Raw genomic sequence first — 27874 nt, forward strand, 5'->3', positions numbered from 1 at the left:
AAATATATTTGATGTTTTTCAGTCCTTTGCAGTTATTCTTACTGATGTTATATGGACTTTTAAGGTTAGCCTATTTGAATTTCAAAAATGCTAACTTTAGGAACACCTAAAAGTCATCTAAGGAAAGAGACCTGGATAACAGCTGCACCGAGCTAGCAACCCTCTGCCTTTTCCACACTGCTCCTTTTTAACAGGAAAGCTTTTTTCCTTAAAATTTTTTCAAATCAAGTTAATCCACAGCCTCTGCACTGCCTCCATATGCTGCAGCACCTGAACTGTCAGACCCCCCAGTTAGACAGGTTTCCCGGTGATGAGTGTTCTTTCCTGAGACCCAGAAGCCCGCAGTCGTGCACATATGGCACACAGTGCCTTGGTGGGAGCTGAGTTAATGGTGTGTGAAGGTGACCCGGATGAGTTTGAAATCAGAACTGATGTGGAACATGGCAAGCTGTTCCTGTCATACATTTGGAGTACTTGTGTTTTTGCCCAAGCGGGTGTTTGTCAGGCCACTCTCTTGAAGAGACGCCGCATAGCCCTGACCTTGGACATTCTGTTAGGGACCCAGGAGACCAAATGCCTCCTCCTTTGATCCTTTCTAAGGAGAGTGTTCATTCTCCCTTTTCTGTATCTGCTGGGCTTCCAAAGATACTGCATTCTCCTGTTACAGTCCCTTTTCTAAATTTGAGAATTTCAAGTGACCAAAACAGATTAGGCATTGGTGTGATCTCATGAGCTTTTCCCAGCCCTTCTAGGAAAAACGCATGCCAGCAGAGTTTGACTTGCAGGCCCCATTTTGCTGTGGCAAAGGGGTTATTAACAAGCTTCTGTGCAGGGGTGGATTGCCATTTGTTTTTGATCATTGAAGCCATGTCAACGAAACAGTTTTGATCATGCCCTCCCAGTCTGTGGATGTTTATTTATTGATAAAAATGTACAGCAACATAAGAACATTATATACATTATAAAAACATTGAAAACTATAAACACACATCCTTGTGGTTTTTTCCTTACTCCCCCAACGATGATCTTGTGTGTCCCCCTTCGGGGCCGCTTCCTTAGTTAGACTGGGCACCGTGTGTGTGAGGTTCCAGCAAAGTCATATGCCCTCCAGCAAACCAACGCCAAAACAACAAAACAAAAATTGCAGCTTCAATTAATTTTCAAAATCAGAAAACATGGAAATAAATTGTTATTTTGAACACGTATGTTTCTGTTACTTTCAGAAATGAAATTTTATCCTGAATGATATTGTTATAGAACAGACCAGGGGGTGCAAAAGATATATTATTACCAAAAGGACCCCCTTTTTTCTCTGGGTGCCCCTCCCAACCGTACTAGGTTCGCCTTGCTCGCCGCCAGAGGAAAGACGTCTCTCAATGCCAGAGATTGGTGAAAAGGAAAGGAATTATTTATTTAAAAGTTATACAGACTTAGAGTAATGACTTAATGTCTTCATTAAAATACTAAAGTTCCTTAGAACACCCACAGATGCACACAGTCTTCCCTTCTCCCTCTGCCCAGTCTGGGGCACTGTATCTCAGGAAAAGGAGAAGTCTGTGATTCAGGCTTCCAGCACCGTCAGCTGTGTCGCTGCCACCATCTCCAGTTAATCCAAAACCATGAAGCCATGTGACACCTTCTCATGGCCCACCAGCAAAAGTCCTTTCACTCCTTTTCTTCCTGGCACAGTGTCTCCTGCTTCCTAAGCCATGTGGCAAAAGGGAGCACCCCAAAGCCGTATGGTCCTAACTCTCACCCCAGCCGCAATGTCCTCTCTTCTCATTGCTGCCGCATCTGGGTTTAAATCCCTGCGCTGATCTTCCTCTGCAGCCCCATTTCCAACTCTCCCCACAATCAGTTACACCTGCCACCATTCCTGTATCCTTCCAGCTTTTACTGGGCTGCCATAGTGAGTCTGGGCAGGTGTGACCCCCTGGGGTGGAGCCAATCATCTACACGCTCTTACGCAGGGCTGTAAAGGGGGCAGGGGGAGGGGGAGTTGCCTCCCAGTTCACTCCCATCCCCCCCCTCAAAGCATGGCCACAGCTATTTAACATATTTCTGAAACTAGTTAAAGGTTATAGATGTGTTAAATGATCATTCCAGTTAGCTGCAAAGCTGTTGCTATTCAAAACAGCTCTCAATGGCCTTGCTCCATGTGTCCCATCCCCCAGCTCAGACTGGTGGGGGTGAGGATATCATATATATTTTTCTCTAATATTTTCTTGACACCTGAGTTCTGGACCCCGTTATAAATCCCTGTTTGGGGCCCCGCTTGGCTGCACCCTGTTACAGTATGACAAGAGGCTATAACCATGTTTAATGTGGGGCTTCCTGGATGACTTTAATCTGACTCTACATCCACTAATATCTCTGCACTCAGTAGTGTGACTACCACCCAGGGCAAGTTTAAGTCACATGATTTATATTCTAGTGTGTGAACATTCAGGTTCACCCTCCCTCCTCCACCACCACCTAGAAAATCTAAGTTAGATAGTGGTCACTGATTTTTGCTGAAACAGTCAGGGCAGAGTTTCTTTTAAAATGTCGGATTACTTGCACCCAGGTCTCCGCTGGTGCGGGCCAGTTTCAGCCCCTCTGCACAGTTGCTTTTACTGGAGAAACATTTCTTCTTCAGTCAGTATCAGTTATACCAACTCTCAGACTTCCGCTGCTCGTTGTCTTATCTCAGACTCCAGAGATCTGTGCTTCTTGGTTGCCTGTTCCGTTCAGCAGATGTTTACAGAGCCATTTCTGATGGTGTCGACTCATGACCAGAGATGCATCTGACTAGGTCCTAAGTGTGGAATAAGGAAGGGGAAGGAGAGGCGCTGAACCAGGAGGCGGTGTCTGAGAAGGTGGGAGACGTTACAAAGGACAAGATCCGTGGTCCGTTGTCCGAGGGGAGACAGGTGCTGTGCTATTAGTGATCTGCTTGATGAAAATGTCGAGAGGAAGGTGCCTCTCAGAAACTGCCTGAGGTGGTAAAGGGTAGATGGCATTTCTTAGCAGCAGAGTCTCTTGAACAAAGACTGGGGATGGAAAAGAAAGCCTTGACTGGTGTAGAGTACAAGGCTGAGAAGACTCCTAGCTATGGCACAGCTCCTTGTAGTTTGGGTCCACATCATCACCTGTGATCTTTTGGATCTCGCTGGAAGGGAAGGTGGTTAATGCCTGAAGAACGCAGGTGCCGCTGGTGAAACCACTTGCCCACAGACACAGAGCCAGTAAGTGGCAGATCCCAGACTAGAACCCAGATGACCTGACTGCAGATCCTTCACCTTTTCCTGTACCTCCCTAGGGAGGTTATAGGGAGTGTTGGTTTGGGGGCAGAGCTTAAGAACTCTCACAGCCTCTGAGAAACGTGAGCGGTGTGAGAGAGAGGTGTTGATTGAGTTGGAGAGAGGAGGATATAAAAAGTGTGAGAGAAATTTTGCAAAATGATGGACAAGTGTGAGACCTGAGCTTTACTTTCCCAGTGTAATTTAATTGTTTTCAAGATCCTGCTTCTAAATTAGACACTTTAGCTGCTTTCATGTTCTAACTATATTTATTTCCAGTATTTTAGATTCAAATATGTGCTAATTCAGCTGATCACTTTTATTCTGATATCTCTGTGTTTTCAAAAAGTCAGGAATGAAGTGAAGAAATTTCAAAAACCCATGATTTATTTCAAGGAGAGGGGAAGGAAGGTATTTTTAGCTTCCCTCCTAAAATCAGTCCTTCATTTAAAGACTAGCAGCAGTTAGTGGTCTTTCTAGGGGAACTTTCACTGCTGTGCCAAAATCAGAATCTCAATCTATGCACTGTGGCTTCCTCAAAAAGCACAGAAAGATAATGCCTGCAATTTAGGAGGATGTTCTTAGTTTGATTGGAACAGGGGACCAAAGGAGCCCAGGAGAGTCCTGTGTTTTAAATGGCCTGGTTTATCACATGTCAGGTCCCAGTCCTTCCAACAAAGAGGTGTTGACACTTGCAGTTCTGAGGGGAGCGATTATGCACATTACCACAGACTGACACATCCATCATCATGAAGTCCTGGGCATTAATGCATTAGAGCTTAAAACTAAAAATGCGAAACAGCCATGTGAAATGTGGGGATCCCCTCAGTCATGGGCCCAGTGTTGAGGACCAAAGACCCCTCGGTGAGTGCAGGGCCTCTCAGGAGGAGGCATTGCACCCCCTGGGTGCCCTGGTTCTGCCATAACCATGTACTAGATGACACTTTCGGAGGCACAGCAGAGGACAGGGTCTGTGAATCTTTGTGTGTGACAGACGGTGTGGGAATTAGGACCCTTTCACTTAATTTGAAAAGTCACTTCTCTGATAACAGGGCAGGTTTAATACCTCCTTATTTTACAGATAAAATTGAAGCTTGGGAACTTGCCCAAGAAGTTAGTTACAAAGTTGGAATAAAAATGCAGCCTGATTCTTGACCCCAAACTGCCTACTAAATTGTACACAAATGTGCATGGGTCCCCAAATATGGCTGTGTTACCGCAGATCCATTTGGGGGCTGGCCTGCCGGTGGAAATGCTATTCACAGGCAGAGACCAATTTTTCCCTATTTTACTCTGAATAATGAAGCAGGTTGGTGACAGGCAATTCACCTATGCCATCCACTCTCGGAGACGGTTTTTGTGCTGAATGCCAACTGCTGGTGAGAGCCACCAAGAATACGGGTCTTCAGATGTTGTCTGTCTTTCTGAAGCAGTGCTGTTCACCCTGCACGTAACCATTCCAACAACGAGAGCATCCCTGGCACTACATTATGTCTGACTTGGATTCTGTCATCTTCCCATGCAGACCTTGCAGTCGAGATCTGGCAGGGCGCCGGGGGCATGTTTGCAGCCCGCCTGCATCTATTTGGCTCTCCTGGTGTCCCCAAAGAGATGCTTTTTATCATTAATTAGGACTCTAAAGAGAACACCTTCAAATACTATCACAGAATTATTTCATTAGTTCCCTTACAGCGAATGAAGCAGTAAATGAAACTGTTTACAGCCCCAGACTGCTTGTGTCTGGGTTTCTCCACAGCACGGTCTGGCCTGATCTTGTGGGGGGTTTTATCATTCAGAATAAAACTGAAGAAGACAATCCACCCCCTGCCCCAGCCCCACGTTTGCAGGATTCAAGGAGAAGTGAATGCACATTCAGTGCAGTGTTTCCTCCTGTGCTGTGTGTGTGGTTCATCCAAGTCAAGCTTCCTTTCTTATTCGCAGCTGGCAGACGCTGCAGGAGGGTGAGGCCTGATCCACTCTGTTTAGAGTAACAGGTGAAGGTGTGCACGGCCCCGGAGATGTGGGCACTGGCCCCTGTGCCCTGCCTGATTTCCCAACAGACTGGGGCCTGCTCCATTTATCTCACTTCCCAGGTTTCTACCTAGTCACCACATGTGAACTGTGCCTTTCAGGTGCAGTTGTGCCTGAATCACATCGTGCCAGATGTGATTTTGGAGACAGGTATTATCTTTTCTTTCCCCCCTGGTTGTAAGGTGATTACAGGCGGAAAAGTAAGAGACGGCAGGAAGGTGATTCCTTTTCATCCTGGCTGGCACGCAGGGATAGCCTGGTTGGATGCCACTCTGCCACTCCCTTTGTGACTTCTTATTTATATCTCTTGCTACATCTGAGAGAAACTTTGTGAAATTAATAAAAAGTCTTCCTCTGTAAACACAAGTGAAGATATATGGACCCTGTCTCAACATGAATACGTGAAGAGCATCAGTTCCGATGGAGTGGATGGCAGATCTACAAAAGCTAACAATCCAAAACGGGAAATACAGTGTTACTATTTTCTACTGAGAGAGACCAACATAGAAGGAAATTGATTCTTCTTTGTAGAAAAATGCAGGAAAGTGATTAAAAAGCATTAACCTATTTTCTGTTTTCACATGATAATTTTTTTAGTTCTTTATTGAGATGATGAGACACACAAAGTTCAGAAAAGAAAATGTCTACAGTCTACATTTCTCTTCTGACCATTATTTTTATACATTCCATTTTACGGTTATCACTGAAAATAACCTTTGACCTAAAGGAGGGGATGTTAACAAATAACCTCCTTAGGGTGTCAGGAGCTCCAGGTGCGCCCCAGGCTCCCAGCGGGGGACCAGCCTCAGTTGGCTTCTTTGGGGAAGTGGAAGTGGACAGGTTGTTGTTCCTTGCACCTTGAGGCAAGGGTCCACCCAGTCGAACTCCCTGACAGTCTGTCATTGTCCCTTCTCCTGGAAGGCAGGTCTCTGAGGAGGGGCAGCTGGGAGGTTAACAACCAGTGCTAGACACTCAGGGACAGTTGAGTTGGTGGAAAAGGGGACCTGGGTGGCCATCAGCAGCCACTGCACCTCCTACCCTCTGTGGACTAATGAGTCTGCCCCTTGGGAAGGCAGACAGAAAGATGCATTCAGTCTTACATTAAAAATCATGCACTTTCAGGCCCAAAGGACCTTTGAGCCCCCCATTTTATAGCTGAGAAACCTGAAATCGCAAAAATGCAGTAGCTTCTCCAGCCTTATCTAGGCAGTGCCAGGAGAGCTAAGGCTTGTACCCAAGGCTTCTGCCTCCCTGATGTTTCACCTTGAATATCCTTGCACAGCCTTACCTAAGAAAAAAATATCTTTTGGATACCCTGAGAAATTCACAGGGGAGGGGTCATTGCAGGTCAGACTGGGGGGAGGAGCTTCCTACTTGGTGTTTGCTGAGGAGTTAGCAGCTGACACCTCTGCTGCAGGGTGGAAGTGTGGTGTGTGAGGACGCTTTCCATCCCGGACTTAGCAAAGTGAGGAAACATGTAAATGGGAATGGCGAACCACCTGCTTTTCTTTCCGCGTTGGACCACCACCCACCTCTCCCATCTGTCCTTGCTGCTGCTCAGAAGCACATGCTCTGTGCTCCTCGCCTTTCTCTGTTCCTGCTGTCTGATGAAAGGAGTGACCTCAAGTCCCCTGGCCACGGTCTGGCCTCCGGCGTGCTTGGTGGAATGACAGACTGCGGCTCCTCCTCACCTCCCAGAGTCCTCACCTCTGACAGCAGCCCCCCCAGCCCACCCGCTCGCTGCTTTTAGGTGTCAGTTGCCAAACGAAAGTCATCTACCCCGAATCAGGACTTCTGTTATGTCCATACCCCACCTGGACAGTTAATGTCTTAATATTTTAATGGACTCATTTTTAACATAATTACTTTAGCTATGTCCTAAGTGATTAATAGACATAAGGTCACATGGATGTGATACTTATGCTTCTCTAAACCAGAAATAAACTATTACAATTTTTAAAAATTTTATTCATGTTCTATTTAAAGTCACCTTGTAGATGTCACCAATAAGTTGAAAAAGTGGGCCGCCACTGAATTCAAGAAAGAAACAACTTTTTCCCCCTTGGTCTGTAGAGTTAGTCTTTTCGACCACTTGGACACGATTTCCTGTAGGCCTTATAACTCACAAATAATAAAAAACCCTTCTGTTAGTTTTAGCTCCAAGAGCAATCCCAGTGCAATAATTAAAGTACCCACTCTAGTTTCATGGAACAACAGTTCCATTGACTAGGGGAAACTGAACGTCATTTCCAGTTAAGCTCCTTCCATCCACCTTCTAAGTGCTGCTTTGCCTGAGCAGCCTTCACGGGGGGTGGGATCCCATCTTGTAGGTTGTCCTCTCACCCTCGCTGGGGTCTTCCTGCCTCTCCAACCAGGCTGCTGAGAGTTCTTCCACAGATACAGTGGGCAGGGCTGAGGTGAGAGGGCAGGGAAACTCTCATGGGAGTAGAATTGGCACCAGCTAGTATAGTGCTGCCTGAATCGTTTCTCCGGAGGGACTGCTGTGGGTGCACAGTGGGTCTTTAGGTGCCTCCCTTCCTCCCAGGAACCACCCACCTACAGTAATCTGTTCCCTTATTACAGCCAGTGCCGCCTCAGGCTGGCTCCGTGGCTCCCATTCAGGGCAGACCGGCCGGACCCCACACTCTCTGTGCCCCCCCACCCCATAGGACCCAGTTGGGGGCCATGTGGCCCATACCTGCACCAAGAGAAATAAGCGTCCATTTCTTTGAGGGACCTGGGGGTTCTGCCTCTTTGGAAGCAGGCTTTGCACGTGGGTCCGCCTTCAGGCGGACTCTTTCCACCCCAGTCCCCACCCATAAGGTGCTTCAAGTCTTGAGCCTGGAGCCAATCTGTGTGCCCCAGAAATTAGCAGGGGTGCTCTCCAAGTGATCCCCTGGAGGCCCTTCTTAACCTGATAAGGTAGAGGAGGGAAAGCAGACCATCTTCCTCCCTTCTTGGGGTGTGGGAGGTGGGCTGGCTGCTCACTTGGGAGGGTACTTGGTACCTCTTGTTTGGTTGCTGACCTTTGGGGCCTCACTTTAACTGGTGGGAGAAGCCCCATGTTCACGCCCATCCCACCCTCCGCCTGTGTGACCATGATGCCCTGTGAGGCAGACCCAGCCCCAGTGCTCCAAAATCCTCCCCTAGAGACACACAGGATGGTCCTGCAGAGTAACCAGTTCTCCTTCGACCTTATATAGCATCTGATTGACAGGCACTGGCCAGAGGCCATCTGGCTATCATCTCCTCTACTTTTTTAGGTATGGATGAGACAGACTTACTGGTCAAGTCCATTCAATCCACAATTCACCCACCCCAAGGAGGCTCTATAACAAGTACAACTTCAGTTTTGCCTTCTTGGTTCCCTAACCTTCCATAGTGACACCTTTCTATTTGTCCCCAAACAGTCCGTTTTCTATTATTACTACCCAGATAGATCTAGTAGCAAAGCTCCTGAAAGAGTGGCCTCTTTTCAGCCTTTCAGTCTGTCTTCTAGGTACAATCGCCTGGTTGGTTGGTGAGCTTTGTTGCTTGAGGCCTGAGGCAGTCAGAGCAGGATAAGAGGCATCATTATCCATAACCGACTGCATTTACATGGGGGGCAGGGGGAGAAGCCTGCTTTACAAGTTGAAGACCTTCTGCCCTTCTCAAGCAGAAAGGAGGTCATGCCAAATGGCTTCTTGTTTTCACAAACTGGCTGGCAGGTCCCCAGGGTCCTTTAAGAGGCATTTGTTGAAAGCAGAAAACTCCAGTGCTAAACTAAGGCAGAGAAACCCCCAGAACCTGAAAGTGCTGGGGAGGTGGGGAAGCACACCCACTCCCCAGCCGGTGCCCATGGACAGATCTGAGGGAACAGGGGCACCGGTTCAAGCTGGGCAGTGAGGTGGAGGCTCTAGCCGTCTTGGACCTCACTTCTGACTTGTCCCCCATTTATGGTTTGGGGACAATATTGTCACTGTATATTCTAAAATAAGGTATGTATTTAAACAGCTTTTACACATATTTCATTATTCCCAATTCTAGTTCAGCATGTATAAACCATGTCTAAAATAACTAGGAAGTGATATTATCTTCTATTCATAAATCCATCAAGTTGCAGAAATAGGGCTGATTGCTCTCTCTGCATCACTCATTTAGCCTCAGAAGCCTCCCATTTTCTTTAGCCCAGAGACCAAAATACTCCCCTGACCAGATAATAAAGAATAATAACTAACGTGCTTGTGAATAGTATTCCCTTTCACTGGCTCCACATCTCCTTTTTGTCCTCTTCCTAAAACTCAAAAGTAGGTCAGTTCTAGAACCACTCATGCTACACTTAAGTGCAGCTTTACAGAGAGCTGTTTACCTGTTGGTATAGATATAAATCGTCATTTATACCAGGTGCGGTCCCGTCAAGAAGCGTGGAGCTCAGTCCAGCAAAAGGAAGCAAATCCCCTTATTTTTATTGCCCATGGGCTTGTGGGAGACAAGAAAGTAATGTTCCCCACATTATTCCCACTCCAGTTACTGAGCACCGTCCTGGAGAGAGAAGGATTTGGGGGGGAGGGGTCAGAGGTAGACAGGCTTTGAGAATGTGAGCTTCTCTGGGTCTAAGAGGCCTCAGTGGGACACAACAGGACCCCCCTCGCCCCCAACACCCACACCTCAACCTTGGGAGGTTACTCGAAGTTGTTTCTTCTTTGCTGCTGAAATGTACCAAGATTTTCAGTTTAGAACTTTATTTCTGATCTTGAAATAGAAGACATTTTCATCCTTTTTGAATTGTGTGCAGCCTTCAGGAACAGGCAGATGGGGGCGCTGTCTTCTTCTCTCCCTCCTTCTCTCCCTCCCTTCCTGTTACCTCACCACTCCTAAGAGAATCTTTGACTTGGTAGCTATGTCAAAAGGAAATTGAATCAACCATGAATGTAATTTTTAAGCCTTGCACTCTTTTATTCTGATGCAAATATACCCTTAAGTCATGGACCTTAACCTCCTTCGCTGGGAGCAGGCTTTGTTGGTGAATGACTTGACTCCTGCAGTGAACTGGGAAGCAGGACAGGACCGTGGCAGGAGTCTGAGAGGGCCGGCCCAAGCCTGCGACCCACCATCTCCTTGGGCCCGTGAATGGTTTGTGGTTCACGGGGCGTCTTTGTTTCCTTTTCCGGCCACTGTGTATTTACTGGGCGCCTGCTCTGTGCCAGGCCTCTGCGGGTCCTGAACCTGCCTTGAGGAGTTCAGCCCCACAGGGTGGGCACACAGTGACAGCACAGCCCAAGAGCCCAAGCAGAAGACACTGTTAAAAGGTAAACTGAGGCATATTCGCTGAGTTTATTTGAACAAAAATCGATTCCAGTCCGTGAAAGCCGGAAGTGGTTAGGAGCACTCCTCCGACAGGAGCCCGGGAAAGGCTTCCAGAAAGAGGAGAGGCAAAGAAGGCGTGGCCAGCATTGGACTTCTTGGCTTCCGCAAGATAGAAACCCCAGGGAAATTTCCAGACAGATTTATTAAGCTTGTGCTCTAGCACAAGGGAGGCAGCACGGAAGAAAGGAAGGTCCTCCGGACCGGCTCCAGGGCTGACTCGGCGTGGCCACTTTTATAAGCTGGGGACATAATGGGCCTGTGCCAAAAGGAAGGCTTCTTGAAAAAGGCAGGCTTGTGCAATTTTTCGTTTCAGGGTCAGGGGACTGCCTTCTCCAGCGGCATTGCCTGGTTGGTCCTGGGTGTTCTGTGTGGGCAGGGCGGCTCACTACCGCCACCCCAGGAAGGTGGTGGAACGGTCGCGCCTTGATCAAGGGCACATCAGTAGTTTTAACACCTACAAGGAAGCAGGCAGAGGCGAGATAAAATTAGCTACTTCTGTGTTTGTAAGTAGGGAGGGGAGGGGTGTTGATATTCTTGCAGTCAGCTTATCTGGCTTCCCTTCTGGCCACCTGGTCTTAACTGGCTTCCTGGACTCCTGGTATTTTTTTCATTCTATCTCCGAAAGAGATTATTTGGTTGACTACAGCTTAAAGCCTAGTTGGCCATTTGTGACAGGTGTCCTTAGGATTCTGATTTTGTAATCTTGGGGCATTTACAGGCTTACATTTTTATTTGCTTATGTAGGAAGCGTTAGCGGCACCTCAGTGTTGGCCTCCTTGTTTACTTTAACACTGCTAGTAGGGCAGAGGAGATTAGCAGCTAACTTCACCTGGACAAGCCAGGGAAAGCCACCTTGCAAAGGAAGTAGGGAGGGCCAGTCTGACAAAGACAGTGGCAGGCCAGCTGTGCGTGACAGTGCAGCAGAGGTTTGGGAGTGGGGAACAAGTGTAGGGAGAGGGAATACGTTTGACCCTTGAACAATACAGGTTTCAGTGGCATGGGTCCACTTATACATGGACTTTGTTTTTTTGTTTTTTTTTTTTTAAGATTTTGTTTATTTTTAGAAAGGGGAAGGGAAAGAGAGGGAGAGAAACATCAATGTGTGGTTGCCTCTCCTGCGCACCCTACTGGCAACCTGGCCTGCAACCCAGGCACACGCCCTGCCTGGGAATCAAACCCACAACCCTTTGATTTGCAGTACGGCACTCAATCCACTGAGCCACACCAGCCAGGGCTACGTGGACTTTTTTTCAAAAAATACTTGTACTATTTTTGATCCACAGTTGGGAGTAGTGAATGCAGAGGGCTGACCATATGCATTTTTTTTGTACCATTTTATAGGAGACTCGAATATCCTTGGATTTTGGTATCTGCATGGGTTCTGGAGCCAATCCCCCACAGATACCAAGGAGCAACTAAGTTTCTGGGGAGTCAAAAGTTATATGCAGATTTTTACTGCACAGGAGGTAGGAACCCCTAACCCTGCATTGTTCAGGGGTCCCCTGTAGTAGGGAGTAAAACCGGAGAGCTTCGAGAAGCCCAGGTCGTGAAGGGTCTTGTACGCATGTCTGAGCAGGTGGTCCTTTAATGTCACAAGGAGCCTTCAAAGACGTCATATGGGGGAGCTGAATCTTCCGTCTAGGAAACTAGTGGCACTGAGGAGGGTGGACTGAAGGAGTAAGAACCTAGAAACAATATCTTAGCCCAGGGCCTCTAGAGAGCAGGGCCTGCGGCAAAGGTTCAAGTAGTACTGTTACTGGGGCAGGAGGCCCAAACCCAGGGCAGCAAGGCTGAAGTGGGAGTGGGACTAAGATAATGTAACGGAGCGTGTGACCATGCCGGTTTCTGCTCGGGAGCCACACTCACGCAAGCAGCGTGGCACTGGGCTCTGTGGACTCCCTGGAGGGTTTGCGAGGAGGACTGCTTCCATAGCACACCTGTGGAAGAAAACAGGGCAGTTCTGTTTCCCCACTGTCTTCTGTTTCCTGCTTCTTATTGTCCCCGGTTCACCTCACAGGGATCCAGGAGAGTGTTCAGGAATGGAGACCCCACTCCCCCATCCCACGCAGTAGCGTCTTCCCGCGCTGAGAGTGGAGGGCAGCCTGGCTTGTGCGAACACCAGCTGAGGACCAGCAAGACAAGGAGCTCAGCTCAGAGATGAGGACAGTCATCCAAGCAGGAGGGGGTGGGTATAGAGCAAGATTTAAAAAATCTTCATTCACTCCAGTCAGTAAGTCAGACCCCAGCCTTTCAAGCAGTTCCATCAGAGCAGCTCATAGTAAAGAGCCGTGGCTAGTTTGGGACAAAGCGTACACTCCAACGTTGTGTTTCTTAAAATGTGATTCATCCTTATATATTCAGAAAACGATGGAGTGGACCAATTCTTGTATTTGGGGCGGGAGAGGTAGAAGCTACCACTTTAAAAATGATTTAAAATTTATGATAATCAAAATAAAGAATTGATCACAAGTGTCAGGACCCCTAGTGCTTGAATGACAGAGGTCCAGATGTGCTAGCGGACTAGCGGGGGCCAGAGTAGGGGTTGGATGACTCTCAGAATCCAGGGAAGGGCAGGGACACTCCGGGACTGAGGCGTAACTGGAACTGTGGACCAAGACCCTACCAGAACGTGAGCTCTCTCACGTTTGACCTTGTCTGAGCAAAGATGTCTTGTCAGACTCTTCTCCTTGTCAGGCTCTTCTCCGACTAGAGCCTGATCCCCACGCAGCAGGACCCACGCTTGATTTAGCAGCCTGGTTTGGAGCTCACTGCTTTGCTCCTGCAGAGGGATGGAGTCTTCCACACCCATTCAGCCCTCCCTGGAGAGGAGGCCCGCTGGCGCAGTGTTCACCAAGTGCTTTCCGCAGGCCAACCAACTCGGGGCAGGGCTGCAGCATTAATATTAAGTGGCAGGTCACAAGATGCCACGCGGAGGAGCGCTATGGGGCCCAGAATGTGTATGTCTGCAGTGGGGAGCAGGATGGGTGCTAGAGAGAAGAGTATGTAATATCCACTGCAACCAAAAGCTCGGAATGCTGCCATTTGCCAAAAAAGCATTCCTGCGCCCCCTAATTGACCAGCAAAAGCAAAAAACTCCTGCTTCTCCAGTTCCACATTTTACTTCTCCCCCTGCTGTGGAATCGCACCCTTGCTGTTTGAGGTGGAACTGTCTTGTCTGAAGCTCTCTGTCCAAGCTCTGCCAATCTTTCTGCCAGTTCTGCAAATGGACCTGCGTCCGGCTGCGTCACAGCAGCGGAACACACGCTGGGGACACTGCTCCTCTGCTCCAGCGCGCGCTCTCCTTTCCCCCCACGTCTAGATGGATTTCAGTTCTCATCGGTTTGATTGGTTGTGTTTAATAAGAATTTAAATTGAACTTGAGAGCGAAGGCATGATGGGGCTGTGAGTTGCTCGCCTGGGGCCTTTGGGAGGCTTCACTGATCACCCCAGGCAGGTAGCAGCGTGCAGCATGCGGTGCTGGGATACTCGGCGCCAGGACCCTCTTGACTGCCTCTCGACAGACTTGTAGGTGATCATTTTTAGGGAGTAGGCAGTTGTCATTGACCTTGGTCTCCTAAGTCACGGAGGGAAAGCTTTCTGGGGCTGCTCCAGTTCTTGGATCCACAGAACACCTGCTTCCGGAAGAGAGGGGGAGGGGCGTGTTACTGGCACACTGGGCCCTCCCGTGGGAAAGGCAGGCAGGGTCACGCTGAACAGGCGACCTCAGCACCCCACTTCTTAAACACAGAAGATGGCAATGCACATTAAACAGAGAAGGGAGAGGGGCTCTGTGAACCTCTTTATGGCAAGAACTGAGCCCCCAGTGCGGTGTCAATGGCGCAAGCTTGGAAGTCATACTGGCTGCTTTCTGTTTTTTTCTTGATTGCGTATATTTTTAAGTTTTCTATCTTATTGTGAAATATATTAACTGCAGCACATATACCTGCCACCCAGTTTTATAGATGTTCTTATTTTGCAGTATTGTTCTTTAACAGAGAAATGATATATCACAAATATCAGTAAAGCTCCATCCACCTCCCTAAACCTCCCTCTCTCCTTCCTCCGTAATTATTGCCCCAGAGCCGGTGCCTGTCATCTCCATGTATCGTTCTGTACTTGGCTATGTAACTATCCATGTCTGAGAATGTTGTCCTTATACATTATATTGAATAGTGTTGCTTCACGTGGTTTCAAAAATGGCATTGCCAGACAAATTCTTCTGTAGTCTCAACACTGCTGCTTACTTGTAGAAACCATGTATGAGCAACACCTTTTTGAGCCACAGAGAGACGTGTTAAAATGCTGGTTTTGTTAATCTTGACACAATCCAGGTGAGCGAGGATCAAGAACTAAAGGGAAGGAGGCAAGTGTGATGCTTTGGAGGCAGAATCAGCAATGGTGCCTGACTAATTTGATGTGTGGAATGACAGGTGTGGTTCCTGGGTGGGCACCCGACTGGGAGATGTCTGTGGCTGAGACTGGGAGCGAGGCGGGGCACTGACGCCACCCCGGGGTAAGAAGGGGTGATGAGGCCCTCTTCGACCTGTGGGGTTGGAAGCGCCTACCACACACTCAGGTAGAGAGGCCCAAGAGGTAGTTGGATCTTTGGACCTGAAGTTCAGGCAGCGATTCTGAGCTGAAGATTCCCCTTCAGGTTCCTTTAGCATCCAGCGAGCGTGAATATTGGGAAGGGGGCAGCTCAGTGTGAGTGGCTCCCACATCACCTTTACCTGAACCCATAGCGTGGTTCACTCCCGCCAGATTCCTACAGATCTCTGGCAAGTGGTGACATGAGACCTGGCTGGCATCACCTAGTGGCAATTTCAAAGGTTAGAGTTCTGTTGGAAACATTTTTTTCCCTTCTAATAACCTGCTGTGATTTTCTTTTCATGAAATTACATGAGTCCTCTCTGCAGGTAATTTCTGCTTCCAGATTTTCCATGCCTTAATGTTAATAAGTTCATAGACTTTATTAGCTCCTGCATTACTTTATATCTGCCTGAACTTGCCCCCGGTTGTACTTCAAGGAGGCCTGGGATTGCTGGTGATACCTCTGTGTCCCAAATAGCATTCCCGTCCGAGGCATTCGGCCTCAGAAGCCCACCCTGGAGTCTGTCCACAGTTGAGTGTTCTTCCCCAGGACAGGAGCCAGGAGGACCACTCGCATCCTCCTTGGTCACTCATCGCAGACCTGCTGCAGGGGCCTTTTATGCATCTTCATTCGTTAGCAGCTGGTTTTCACGGGGAAAGATGCCTTCCCCTCACCCCTACTCCAGTTTCTACCAAAAGCGCAGTGAAATGTCCTGCCAGGCCTCCTTGCGGATGATGGGAATCCACCAGAGCAGCTCAAGTGAAGGTGGGAGGCGGGAAGAATTTGGGCAGCTGCTGCTACGGTGCAGGTCCAGAAAGACCTGGGTGCTTTAGGATACGGAGCCGCCATGGGTGGGACGGGACCCAGAGCAGCTCTGGGCCCTGGTCTCTTCTGTCTCTGCTTTCTTTCCTCTCTTTTCTCTTCCTCCTCTTTTTCCTCTTCTTTGTCCTCTTCCCCCCCCACCCCCTCCCCTCTCCACTGGCCTTCTCTGTCATTCCTCCTTCCCCACCCTCTGTCTGTCATACTTGCAGGGTGATATCTAGGTCTCAGTCACTGTCTGGTCACTCTTATTACCAACTCTCTGTCTCCCGCTTTCCTCCTTTCTCTCAGCTCTTACCTCATTCTCTTCCCACCTCCACCCCCCAAAACTGGCAGCTGGCTTCCTCAGAACTTGTATCTGGCCTATGATTGCCCAGACTCCAACACTGAATGACCTTTTTGCTCGAAAGCCTGGAGCCATCTGGCAGTAATCTCCCTGTGTACAGGATTCTGCGCTCCCCAGAGAGGGTCTGGTTGGCTCAGTTCATCTGCCTGAGCCTGAACACACTGTCCCAGGCTGCAGGCCAGCCGAGGGACGGGTGCCCTCAGGTCAGACACAGCCTGGGCCAGCCAGCAGTGGCAGGGGGTGTGGGTGCGGATGAAGTCCCCGCGAGGGGGTTCGTGGGGGTAGGAGTTACCAGCTAATAACTAGCAAAGAACAATGTCATAGAGCCCCTCAAATTTAACTTACCTTGGGGGGGGGTGATCCTAAATTTGGCTCAAGGTCTGAATGGGAAGTCATGGTTTATAAATGGTTTGTAGTAACTTCTGCACTAATTCAAGAGCATACATCTCTGATGGAATGAATATAATATTTTCCAGCCACACTAGACATGGCATGAAATTAAACTTTCAGTCAAAGTGTTCATCTTATTCACACACCAGGGTGCAGAGTTGGATTTGGTTGATTCCGAACAAAGTCCTCCTGGAGAACGAGGCCTGTACTGCTTTCCCAGTCAGGAAGGCTCTCGAAACATGTACCCCCAAAGCTGAGAGTCCTTTGTAATACTCTCACAGGGCAGCAAATGGCAGAGGGCTAACCCTGAGCCCTGCTCATGACGCCACGAGGAGCTGCCCCGCGTGGTCAGAGCCGGGGCCCAGCCCCCGGGGCAGGCAGAGAAGTGCCGCCTCCGAGCTCTGGGGCTGCCACAGTGTCGCAGGCTCAGACGGGAAACCTTGCCTCACTTCTGTACAACTGGAGAACATTACAGAACTTGAATCTTTCAAATTAAAAAGAAAAAAAAGGCAGCCCACGAAATGCATCTTCTGCATCTCGACCATGTGGGAACACGGAGAGGCAGGGAAGGGAGCCCGCCTCTGCTTCACGCCTACTTTTCATTTGGAAAATGTGCCTCAAAATGGAGTGGAGAAAACAGGTCTCGTTTTGCTGCTAATAAAAGTAAAACTACTCTCGAATGTTTCATCAGAGTTTACATTTAATCTTCTTTCCACCTTTGTCTACCTGGCTAGTCATATCTCTCCGGCTGCCGAGTCAGTCACTGTGTACTGTGGGAAACTCTCTTCTCATCATGCAAATTCGGTGGAATCCTGTTCTGACAACATGAGTTAATCATCACTAGAAATATTGGCAAGAGCTGGAGATGTTTGCATTCCTCAGGGACAGCACAGCATCTCCGGATAAAGATTCAAGTTCAACTGACTGCCTTCCCTGGGCTTTCTTTCCCCCACCATGGTCGCCTGTAGGCAGACCAGCCTAAACCAAAGTGTTGGGTCCTTAGTAGTTTACAAAGCGAGGACGATAACTCCAAAACAATTGGCCTTGAGTTAGCATTGGTGTTCAGTAGTATGTTGCTATGTAATGTGCTTCTTCTTGCAAAACTGTTCAGTGGCCATGTGACCATTTTGACCCTGAAAATCCTTTCAGATTCCTTTTGAAAGAAATGTTAGGAGTTGAATTTCCAAATTACTGCCATCTCCATATTAGGAACTCCTATTTCTGTGGCCTCCCCCATGTGATGGGCAGTTATGAGACTGAAAAGAAATGAGAGACACCTTCTTGTGTCCCCTCTGTAGAACAAGAAGCTCTACCTGGATATCATTCACACGTACATGGAAGTGCACGCCACCGTTTACGGCTCCAGCACAAAGAACATTCCCAGTTACGTGAAAAACCATGGCATCCTCAGTGGGCGGGACCTGCAGTTTCTTCTCCGCGAAACCAAGGTAAGTTTTCAGTAGTTTTGTAGAAATTCATCAGTGACCAACTGTTGTCAGGTTTATTCCACTGGCACTGAAAGTGGAGTCAGACGCGCTCACGCTGTCTTCTCAGTGTTGCAGCGGCTCTTAGGTCACTGCTGGACAGTGCATTTCGAGATGGGCTGGAGCTGACGAGTTAGCGTGTGGTGGAATGAGGCTGCTACCATTTAAAACACACTTACTGCAGTTTTACTCTGTGCCTGGCATCAAGCAAGGGGCTGGAATGAGGTGGCAAACAGGAAAGGTGAGAAGACCCCGTCTCAAGGGCTGGACTTCCTGACGGAGCAGCGGCTTTCACCGCAAGCCTGTGGTGCTTACCTCCAAGGGCTCGGTTCCCCGACCAGCTCTGCCTCACACCTCCTCATCTGGACTGCACACCGAGGAAGTCCGGACGAGGGAGAAGCTCCTTCAGGCTCGAGGAGCAGGGAGGGCAACAGGAGAGACGTGTGAGGCGAAAAACAGACGGGGTGTGGGTACACCTGGCATTTGGGACAGACAGACAGGACTGAGAGTCAGGTGGTGGAGGTGGAGGGAGCCCACAACCAGCCCAGCTAGTCCGACGAGTGTTGGGAAAGGGCGGAGGATAAAATGTGATAAGGGACTGAGGGTCTGATTATCACAGACAGAAACAGAGTTCAGACCACCTGGCGTAGGGAGCTGGGGGAGCCATTGGTAGAGGACTGTCCGGGGGTGTGATGAATGTGTTGTTTGGACACCGTGGGGAGGTCCACCCAGTGTCTGAAATTCTGCCGTGGAATTACCAAGTGAATGGATCAGAGTTTGGTTTTGAAGGGTTGGTAATGTGCTAGGTAAGCTTTCTCATGTTTATTGTTAAGCTGTCATTTATGAATATTATAGATACTGACCGAGCAGCTTCTATGGGCCAGGCATCGCGCAAGGGATTCGGAGTCACAAAAACAAGCAAAGCCTTGCCGCAGGGTTTAGTAAAGGGTAAAGAAACTCATCATTATCAAGAGTGAATTTTTCAGCTCTGGCCCCCGACTGAATGTGTTTTCACTTCCAAAGTAGGGGAGAGAGGCTGAGTGGATGAACTTCTGTGGCATAATAGGGATTTGCACTTACGGTGTGATAGTTTGGTTTTGGAAAGCGCACTCACGCCTGCTGTCCTGTGTGATTCTCACAGCAGCCTTCGGAGGTGGGCAGGGCAGGTGCTGTTCTTATCTTCCCCGTGAACAGGAGGAAACAGGTGGAGCTTTCGGCTTTGCCCTCAGTCCCTGTGGTCATCTTGGCCATAAGTCATGACTTTCTTTATTGCAAAATAAAGCTGTGCTGGCCCTCGACTTATCGACCTCATGAATAAACACTCACATTTAAGAACATTTCATGGATATGCCCAAGGCAAAAGAATATGAATCTCTTTTCTGCCTCAGTTTCTCCACACGCAAATGAATGCATTTGACCATTTCTGCCTCCCAGCCATTTGTGTAATGCCATGAATGAAACAGTTTGATAAGTTGTTTATCTCCCTGGACAAAGATGTGGTTGCTTTAATTAGGATTTTGTTTCCTCCCAAGGTCATCTGTAGCCTGATGACTGTGGCAGGCAGGCCCGAAGTGCGTTCCTATAGCTTTGCTGTGTGCTTCCCTTCACCGTCTGTCCTAGGTGATATTTTGGAACCATTAGCATGTGTGAGCCCTCATTTTACTTTCCCCACATGGGTTGTAGGGAAAGTGTAAGCTCCTTTAAAATAACCTTTGGCAACGCTGGTTTTCAGCAGGATGTCATTGCCGTCTCGCACACTTCCATTAACCTGACCTCGTGAATGTCTTACTCAGCCTTGCGAGTTTTAAAAGAATTCTCACTTACCTACCATCCATTTACCCTGTGAGAGAATGGGAAGCAGGCCGAGGCTGAGGCCCCCTGTATCTAAGGGAGGGAAAGGGAAGAGGCCTGGGTGGTCCAGGCCACCGGGTCAGGGATTGCCGAACAACCAAGGACTGCGGCTTGAATTCTGAGCATGAGAAGCAGTGTATTTATCCTTGAAAAACTGATGCCTTCAGAGGATGTCAGTGGTCTCATTTTGTATCACCTAGTCATCTGTCTAGAATATACTGAAGTACTTCACATAGAATTATGGCTAAAACAGTGGCAAATATGATGAAAATGAGGCAGCGTATTGCCGAGACACCCTCTGCCCCTTATACCCAGAGCACAGCAACAGGCACTAAAATGAATGAATCTTGGGCTTTGAAATAATGACACTAAAGACCAGTCAGGCTTTGCATATATAACCCTTTCTGCCTCTAACTCCTTTCTCTGTGTCTCTGAGCAATTTAAAAGCAATTTATTCCAATCCACATTGTAAGCAGAGAACTGGAGATGCAGAGAAGCAAATGTCTGCGGAATGAACGGTTTTCAGGCTCGTTACTGGAGAGGAAAGCAATTCTGGCGTTCCTCGAGGTTTAGAGACATAGAAATGATTGATGTTTAATCAGCTTTTGACTCATTATTTTTCTTTATGAGCCATCTTTGAATCTCTGCACCAAGCCCAGCAAACCCTCCGCTCAGCAGAATTTTGTCCTGGCCTGTCATTTGTGGCTCAGGTGTCATCAGCAGACTGCAGCTGCAGGGAGCCTGTGGAGGCAGAAGGAGTGCAGTGTGGCTCTAAAGCCAGGCTGAGAGAGCTGGGAAGTCATGGAATGTAAAAGACTCCTCTAATAGGCATATAAGTTTGGATGAATTAATTATTTATCAGAGGGCCACAGACAAGTCATCAAGCCCAGCAAACTCCAGGGGTACGGCTTAAGCCAGCAATAAGCACTGCTCTGGGTGGCTTGTTTTTGCTGTGGTTTAAGTCCCCATCTCTTTTAATGTGATTTCTTCCTTTTCCTTCCTAATTTTAACCTCTTCATGCCCACTCCCCCTGGTTTTACCATGGCAGCTCCTTACAGAAGGGGGCATTTAGCATCCTCCCCTGGGGTAGAGGAGCATTTGGAGTGAGCCGGAACAGGTACCTCTCTTTCTACAGCAAACGGCAAGGGCAAATTCTGTTGCTGCACCCCTTGCCTACCCAGGCCTCTGGTCATCCCCTCTCCATCCCCGGATTGTGTGGCCCCTGTTTCCTTACCGTGTCAGCTCATAGCTTATTTGTGGGGCTCACCTAAAAGCCCGGGAAGGGTTGGAAGGTGTGCGGTGTGTACTGCTCCATCCTGCCCTTGCGTCTGACCCTCTCCCCTCACCCCAATCAACCATGACTCCTTCCCACGAGGTTGCACAGCTTTTCTCAGAAACCCAGGGCTGAGACAGCCACCACCAGGGGACCCGACTCAAACAGTGCCTGGCTTGTAGAAGGCCTTCACATAATTAAGAATGAAGGAAGGTGTCAAGATGAAATCTGTTCACCATCTGGGATCTCGGGGCCATACCCTCTAGGAGAGATTTCTTGCTTTTCTCATGAATCACGCACCTGGGTCTCTAAGATCGCCCCAGCAAGTGACCTTTCCTTCTGATACTCCTGGCCTGCCTCTCCTGAGAGAGCCCAAGAGCTCAGCTACTAAGACAGCAGTCCATGTTGCATTTGTTTCAGATACTGAAACACTCACCTTCCGGCAGTCCAGCAGTTTTCATCCTAGTGACCAGTACCTAAAGTTACTCTCTTTCCAACTATAAGGAAAAAACTTCCCATATACATACAAAGTTTTTCCAGAAGGTATCCAGCCATTAATATGAAAAATAAGGACGTTTATTGAAGATACAAGAAACAGTGTACATAGGACAGTGATGCCTCAGTTCCTGCCAAAGTAGTCACACTGGGACCTCACACAGTCCTCTCACTTGCCATCAGCTGCTCTGCTGTATTTCCCTGAATCTCATCAACAGTCTGAAATCTCTTCCCTTTCAAAGGTGATTTTAGTTTGGGGAAAAGCCAGAAGTCGCAGGGCGCTGAATCTGGGCTATAGGTGGTCTGAGTCACCTGAGTGATTTGATTTTTTGCCAAAAAACTCTGCACAAAATGTGATGCTTGAGCAGCTATGTCATCGTAGTGAAGCTGCCCATCACCAGATATCCATAGTTGCAGGCTTCTAAATCATCTGAATAGTTTCCACAGAGAAGTGTTCAAGCGTAACACACGATTAGGTGCAGATCTGTTGCTCTACTCACTCATTTTGAATACACGGCCACACAGTACACACGCTCATTCAATGCCGTTTATGGCCCCCACTGACTGGTACAGTGAAGTCTTCACTGTTCATGCATGAGCATTCCAGCCCACTCCTCTGGGCTGCCAGGTTACATCAATGTTTGCAAACAGTTCTTGTTATATTAACAATCGTTGGACTTTTTTTCCTGACAGACCTCATATAGTCCCCTCTGTCTTCCCCTCCCACATACATATGTAGAATGAAGAGTGTGTAGAGATAAGGTTCAGTAACCTCTCTGACTTCAAGAACAAAAGCGTATCCCCACATCCAAATACACTCAGACTGGTACAGCATCTCCTCACAGAGACACTCAATTGCTGGAAAAAATCTAGCCTATTAGTATTTATCCTTTTTCTTTTACAGTATTTTTTTAAATTTTGTTGTGGACTCTTTTTTTTTAAAGATTTTATTTATTTATCTTTAGAGGGGAAAGGAAGGAGAGAGGGAGAGAAACATCAATGTATGGTTGCCTTTCGTGCGTCCCCTGCTGGGAACTGGCCTGCAACCCAGGCATGTGCCCTGACTGGGAATCAAACCTCGATTGTCTGGTTCGGAGGTCCGCCCTCAATCCACTGACCCACACCAGCCAGGGCCTTTTACAGTATTTTTTATTATACTATTACAGTTGTCCCAACTTTTTCCCCCCTCCAACCCTCCAGCATTCCTCCCCTTAATTCATGTCCATGGATTGTACATAAGTTCTTTGAGTTCTCTGTTCTCTATACTGTTTTTTATCTCTCCCTGTCTATTTTGTGCCTACCAATTATGCTTATTCTTCCCTGTACCTTCCCCTCCCCACTGAAACCCCTCCGTGTGATCTCCATTTCTCTGATCCTGTTTCCTGTTCTAGTTGTGTCTTTAGTTTTTGTTTCCATTATTTTTTTTAGATTCATTTGTTAATAGTTGTGAGTTTGTTGTCATTTTATTGTCCATATTTTTTATCTTTTTCTTAGATAAGTCCCTTTAACGTTTCATATAACGATGGCTTGGTGATGATGAACTCCTTTAACTTGACCTTATCTGGGAAGCACTTTATCTGCCCTTCCATTCTAAATGAAAGCTTTTTCCGCCAAGATGGAGGCGTAGGTGGAAGCACTGTGCCTCATCATACAACCAAATTTAAAAACAACAGAGTTTTAGCAACGAAAACGCAGCCAAAACCACAGAAAATTAAACTATACGGAAGTCTGATAACAAGGAACCCTTCAGCCAAACTGGTAAGAGGGGCAGAGCCAGCAGCAGAGCGGGGTCGGGCAGGAAAGATCCACCGGACCAACCTGGGCATGCAACCCAGGCATACTGGCAGCCGTAGGTGGATCCCAGGTGTGGAGAAGCAGGCGGACCCACTGAGGGCACAGGGCAGTGGACTCACTGAGGGCTGACCATGGTCACACATTCGCATGCAGATAAACCAGTGAAGGAGCGAGCGGTGAAACAGACCATGCAGGCCCCAGTGGCGAGAAGCAGCAGAGGGGACCACCATTGTCCCTCTCCGACCCCACCCCCACCTACAGCGTCACAAACCAGCAACCTGGGTGGCCCCACCCTGGAGAACATCTAAGGCTCCACTCCTCATATGTAACAGGCACAAACAGATCAAAACATGGCTCAAGAAGAACTTAGAGCCCCAGAGCCAATAAATCTAAGTGATGAAGAAGTAGCCAAACTTTCAGATGCACAGTTCAAAACACTGGTGATAAGGATGCTCACAGAACTGGTTGATTTTAGTCACAAATTAGAGGAACATATGAAGGCTAAACTAATTGAAATGAAGGGAAATGCACATGAAACGAATAATAATGGAAAGGAAACTGGGACTCAAATCAAACGAGTGGACCAGAAAGAGAAAAAAAATGACCAAACAGAAAAGAATGTAGAAACAAGAATTCAAAAAAATGAGGAGAGGCTTAGGAACCTCCAGGACATCTTTAAATGTTCCAACATCCAAATTATAGTGGTGCCAGAAGGGGAAGAGGAACATCCACAAGTGGAAAACTTATTTGAACAAATAATAAAGGAGAACTTCCCCAATCTGGCAAGCAAAGGAAATAGACTTCCAGGAAATCCAGGAAGCTCAGAGAGTCCCAAAGAAGTTGGACCCAAGAGGGAACACACCAAGGCACATCATAATTATATTAGCCAAGATTAAAATCAAGGAGAGAATTCTAGAAGCAGCAAGAGATAAGGGGACAGTCACTTACATAGGACTTCCCATCAGACTGTCAGCAGATTTCTCAAAAGAGACCTTACAGGCAAGAAGGGGCTGGAAAGAAGTATTCCAAGTCATGAAATCCAAAGACCTACATCCAAGATTGATCTATCCAGCAAAACTTTCATTTAGAATGGAAGGACAGATAAAGTGCTTCTCAAATAAGATCAAGTTCAAGGAGTTCATCATCACTGAGCCCTTATTATATGAAATGTTAAAGGGACTTACCTAAGAAAAAGAAGATAAAAAAGATGAACAGTGAAAGGACAGCAAACTCACAGTTAGTAACAACCACACCTAAAGCAAAAGCAAACTAAGAGGACAGCTAGATCAGGAGGAGAACCATAGAAATGAAGATCTCATGGAGGGTTAGCAACAGGAGAGTTGGAGAAGGAGAAGGGGGGAAAAGGTACAGAAAATAAGTAGCATAAACAGTGGGTAGAAAATAAATAGGGGGGCAAGAATAGTATGGGAAATATAGAATCTAAAGAACTTGAGACACGTGGTCATAAACTAAAAGGGGGGAATGGTGGGGGAGGGGGTGTGTGGGGTGGAGGGGAATGAAGGGGGGAATAGAACAACTGTAATGGCATAATCAATAAAATATATATTTAAATAAATAAATAAATAAATAAATGAAAGCTTTGCTGGATAGAGGAATCTTGCATGTAGATGCTTGTCTTTCATGACTTCAAACACTTCTTTCCAGCCCCTTCTTGCCTGTAATGTTTCTTTTGAGAAATCAGTGGATAGTCTTATGGGCACGCCTTTGTAGGTAACTGTCTCCTTTTCTCTTGCTGCTTTTAGGATTTTCTCTTTGTCTTTAGTTTTGGGTAACTTAATGATGATGTACCTTGGTGTGTTCCTCTTTGGGTCCAACTTCTTTGGGGCTCTCTGGGCTTCCTGGACATCCTGGAAGTCTATTTCCTTCACCGGATTGGGGGAGTTTTCCTTCATTATTTGTTCAAACAAGATTTCTTGCTGTCATTCTTCTCCTTCTGGCACCCCTATGATTCAGACATTGGAGTATTTCAGGTTGTCCCAGAGAATCCTCAGCCTCGCTTCATTCTTTTGGATTCTTGTTTCCTTGTTCCAGTCCAGTTGGATGTTTATTTCTTCCTTTCATTCCAAATCATTGCTTTGAATTCTGGTTTCCTTCTTGTCACTGTTGGTTCTCTGAATATTTTGCTTTATTTCATTTTGGGTATCTTTCATTCGTTCTTTCATTTTTTGACCAAGCTCAGTTAGTTCTGTGAGCATTTTAATTACCAAGGCTTTAAATTCTCCATCAGATAGATTGGCAATCTCATCACTTAGTTCTGAGGTTTTGCGTGTTCTTTCATTTGGGCCATATTTTTTTGTCTTGGCGCACCGATCTGGTTGTTCTTGTTGATTTTTTCTTTAACTCCTTGGTTGTCGCAGTTCCGTACAGTTTGATTTTCTGGAGTTTTTGGTTGTTCATTGATTTTACATTGGTTGTTATCCTCCTTTGGGTTGTGCAAGGAAGCGAAGGGTTTCTACCTACATCTTCATCTTGGCTGGAACTCTCCTATTCTTTTTCGCATTTATCTGACAAATGTGTATTAAGTACTGAATGTAGTACAGGCCTTATTTTAGGCACTTTTGATACAGAAATGATTAAGGCATTCGTGCCCACAATGAGTACACAGGTACTGGGGAGGAGACAGACAGATAAACAGGTGAACTATAACAATCTGAAAAGCACGCAGGTAGGATTAGAAATGACAGGAAGCAGTGATACCAGCATGAAACCTCCCAAAGGCGCCATGAGCAGGGTCAACTGGCTGGTTGGTAAACTGCTGCCCTGTGACTGGTGTCAGTGATTCACCTGGGGGCAGTAGAGGGGGTTGTCGGCCACTTTCAGCTCATTCAGCATACTCATTTTACCAAGGTGCGCACGGCCACAGGGTTTTAATACAATAGCCATTTTGCTGCCCCTTACAGTAAGCCCTGTCCGTGAATTATCTCTTCGTGTCAGAATTCCTCTGATCACAGTGCCCTGGGAACCCATCTTAATGAGGTAGTGACAAGGCTTGTTGTATGCTCACTGTCGGGGGCTGAGGGGTCAGTGGGTGTGGAATCTGGGTGAGAGATGGGGTAGTTAGGGAATGTCCCCCCAAGGAGGTGATACCTGAGCTGCCTTTTAGTGGCATACACTTCCTGCTGGCATGGCTAGAGATGGTCAGCATCCACAGTTTTACATTTATCCAAATATCCTCTTACTCTCCCATCTCCATCTGCAATGCAAATTCTAAATCCGACTGATCCTGTACTGGACTTTGCAAAGGACGGATGGGAGTGCAGGAAGTTTTAGATTCCGTGATGACGTTTGTGTTTTGCTTTGTTCCTGAAAAGCCACTTAGGTGACTGGGCTCACTTTGGGAGTCTCTCCAGTAAGCTGGTCTCAGGAAATAGTTTTTGGTTTAGCAGACCAGTTTGGGTGCTGAAACACACCTTACAAGGATAGTTGTCTTTGGCTCCTTGGCTCTTCGGGCTCTTTATGAGAGAATTTTCAGGCAGCGTAGGTCGGCGGCTCATAGAAGCCCACGAGAGGATTCAGCCAAACCCGTGTGGGAGAGAATGGCTCTGTTGCCTCCCCACAGCATTGGTTGAAACAGGGAAGACAGGTGGTCAAAGAGGGGGCCTTTGCGTACATGAAAGCATCACCTATCAGGAAAATGAATTTTCTCAATACCTAGCCATTGTGTGGATTCTTTTTTAAAGATATAAAAGGGACACCAGAAATATAATGACTCCTGATCATTACATAAAAATCAAACAAAGCTTAGCGACAGCATGTGGTTCATGGGACTGGCGTTTCCATGATGCAGTCACTGTAAACCGTGGTCTCTCTCTCTTTTAATGGATGTCCCTCCCCCATTTTTAATCCAGGTACTTTGTGAAACTGTGAGAACTCATAAATGCACAGGTGGGTGCTAAACATATTCTAAAAACCCATAGCCACAACCCCTACACACCTTCACTCCCACTGACCAATACAAGATCATGTATCTGTAGCTGTGTGAAGCTGAGCCTGGATTTAAACTTGAACTGCTCTCGAGTTAACATTTACTATATGCCAGGCTTTAGAATATGCCCTTTCCATAAAATATCTCATTTAATCTTCACAGCAGCCCCATGAAATACAGCACTATTTTCCTTCATTTTACACATGAAAAGACAGGTTTAGAGAGCT

General features: G+C 47.4%; 1 protein-coding gene across 10 annotated transcripts in view; it reads left to right on the top strand.

The window, feature by feature from the left end:
• Positions 1-27874, top strand: part of MGAT5 (alpha-1,6-mannosylglycoprotein 6-beta-N-acetylglucosaminyltransferase) — a 346996-nt gene that overhangs the window by 277635 nt on the left and 41487 nt on the right. For all 10 annotated transcript variants that reach the window (XM_053666802.1, XM_053666810.1, XM_053666815.1 and 7 more), the window contains one exon: positions 18103-18252. In XM_053666802.1, coding sequence (XP_053522777.1) covers positions 18103-18252 — 150 coding nt within the window. The remainder of the gene's footprint in view (positions 1-18102; positions 18253-27874) is intronic.

Source organism: Artibeus jamaicensis, unplaced genomic scaffold, assembly GCF_021234435.1.
Source record: "Artibeus jamaicensis isolate MK-2021 breed Jamaican fruit bat unplaced genomic scaffold, CSHL_Jam_final contig_1284, whole genome shotgun sequence".
NCBI classification, from domain to species: domain Eukaryota; kingdom Metazoa; phylum Chordata; class Mammalia; order Chiroptera; family Phyllostomidae; genus Artibeus; species Artibeus jamaicensis.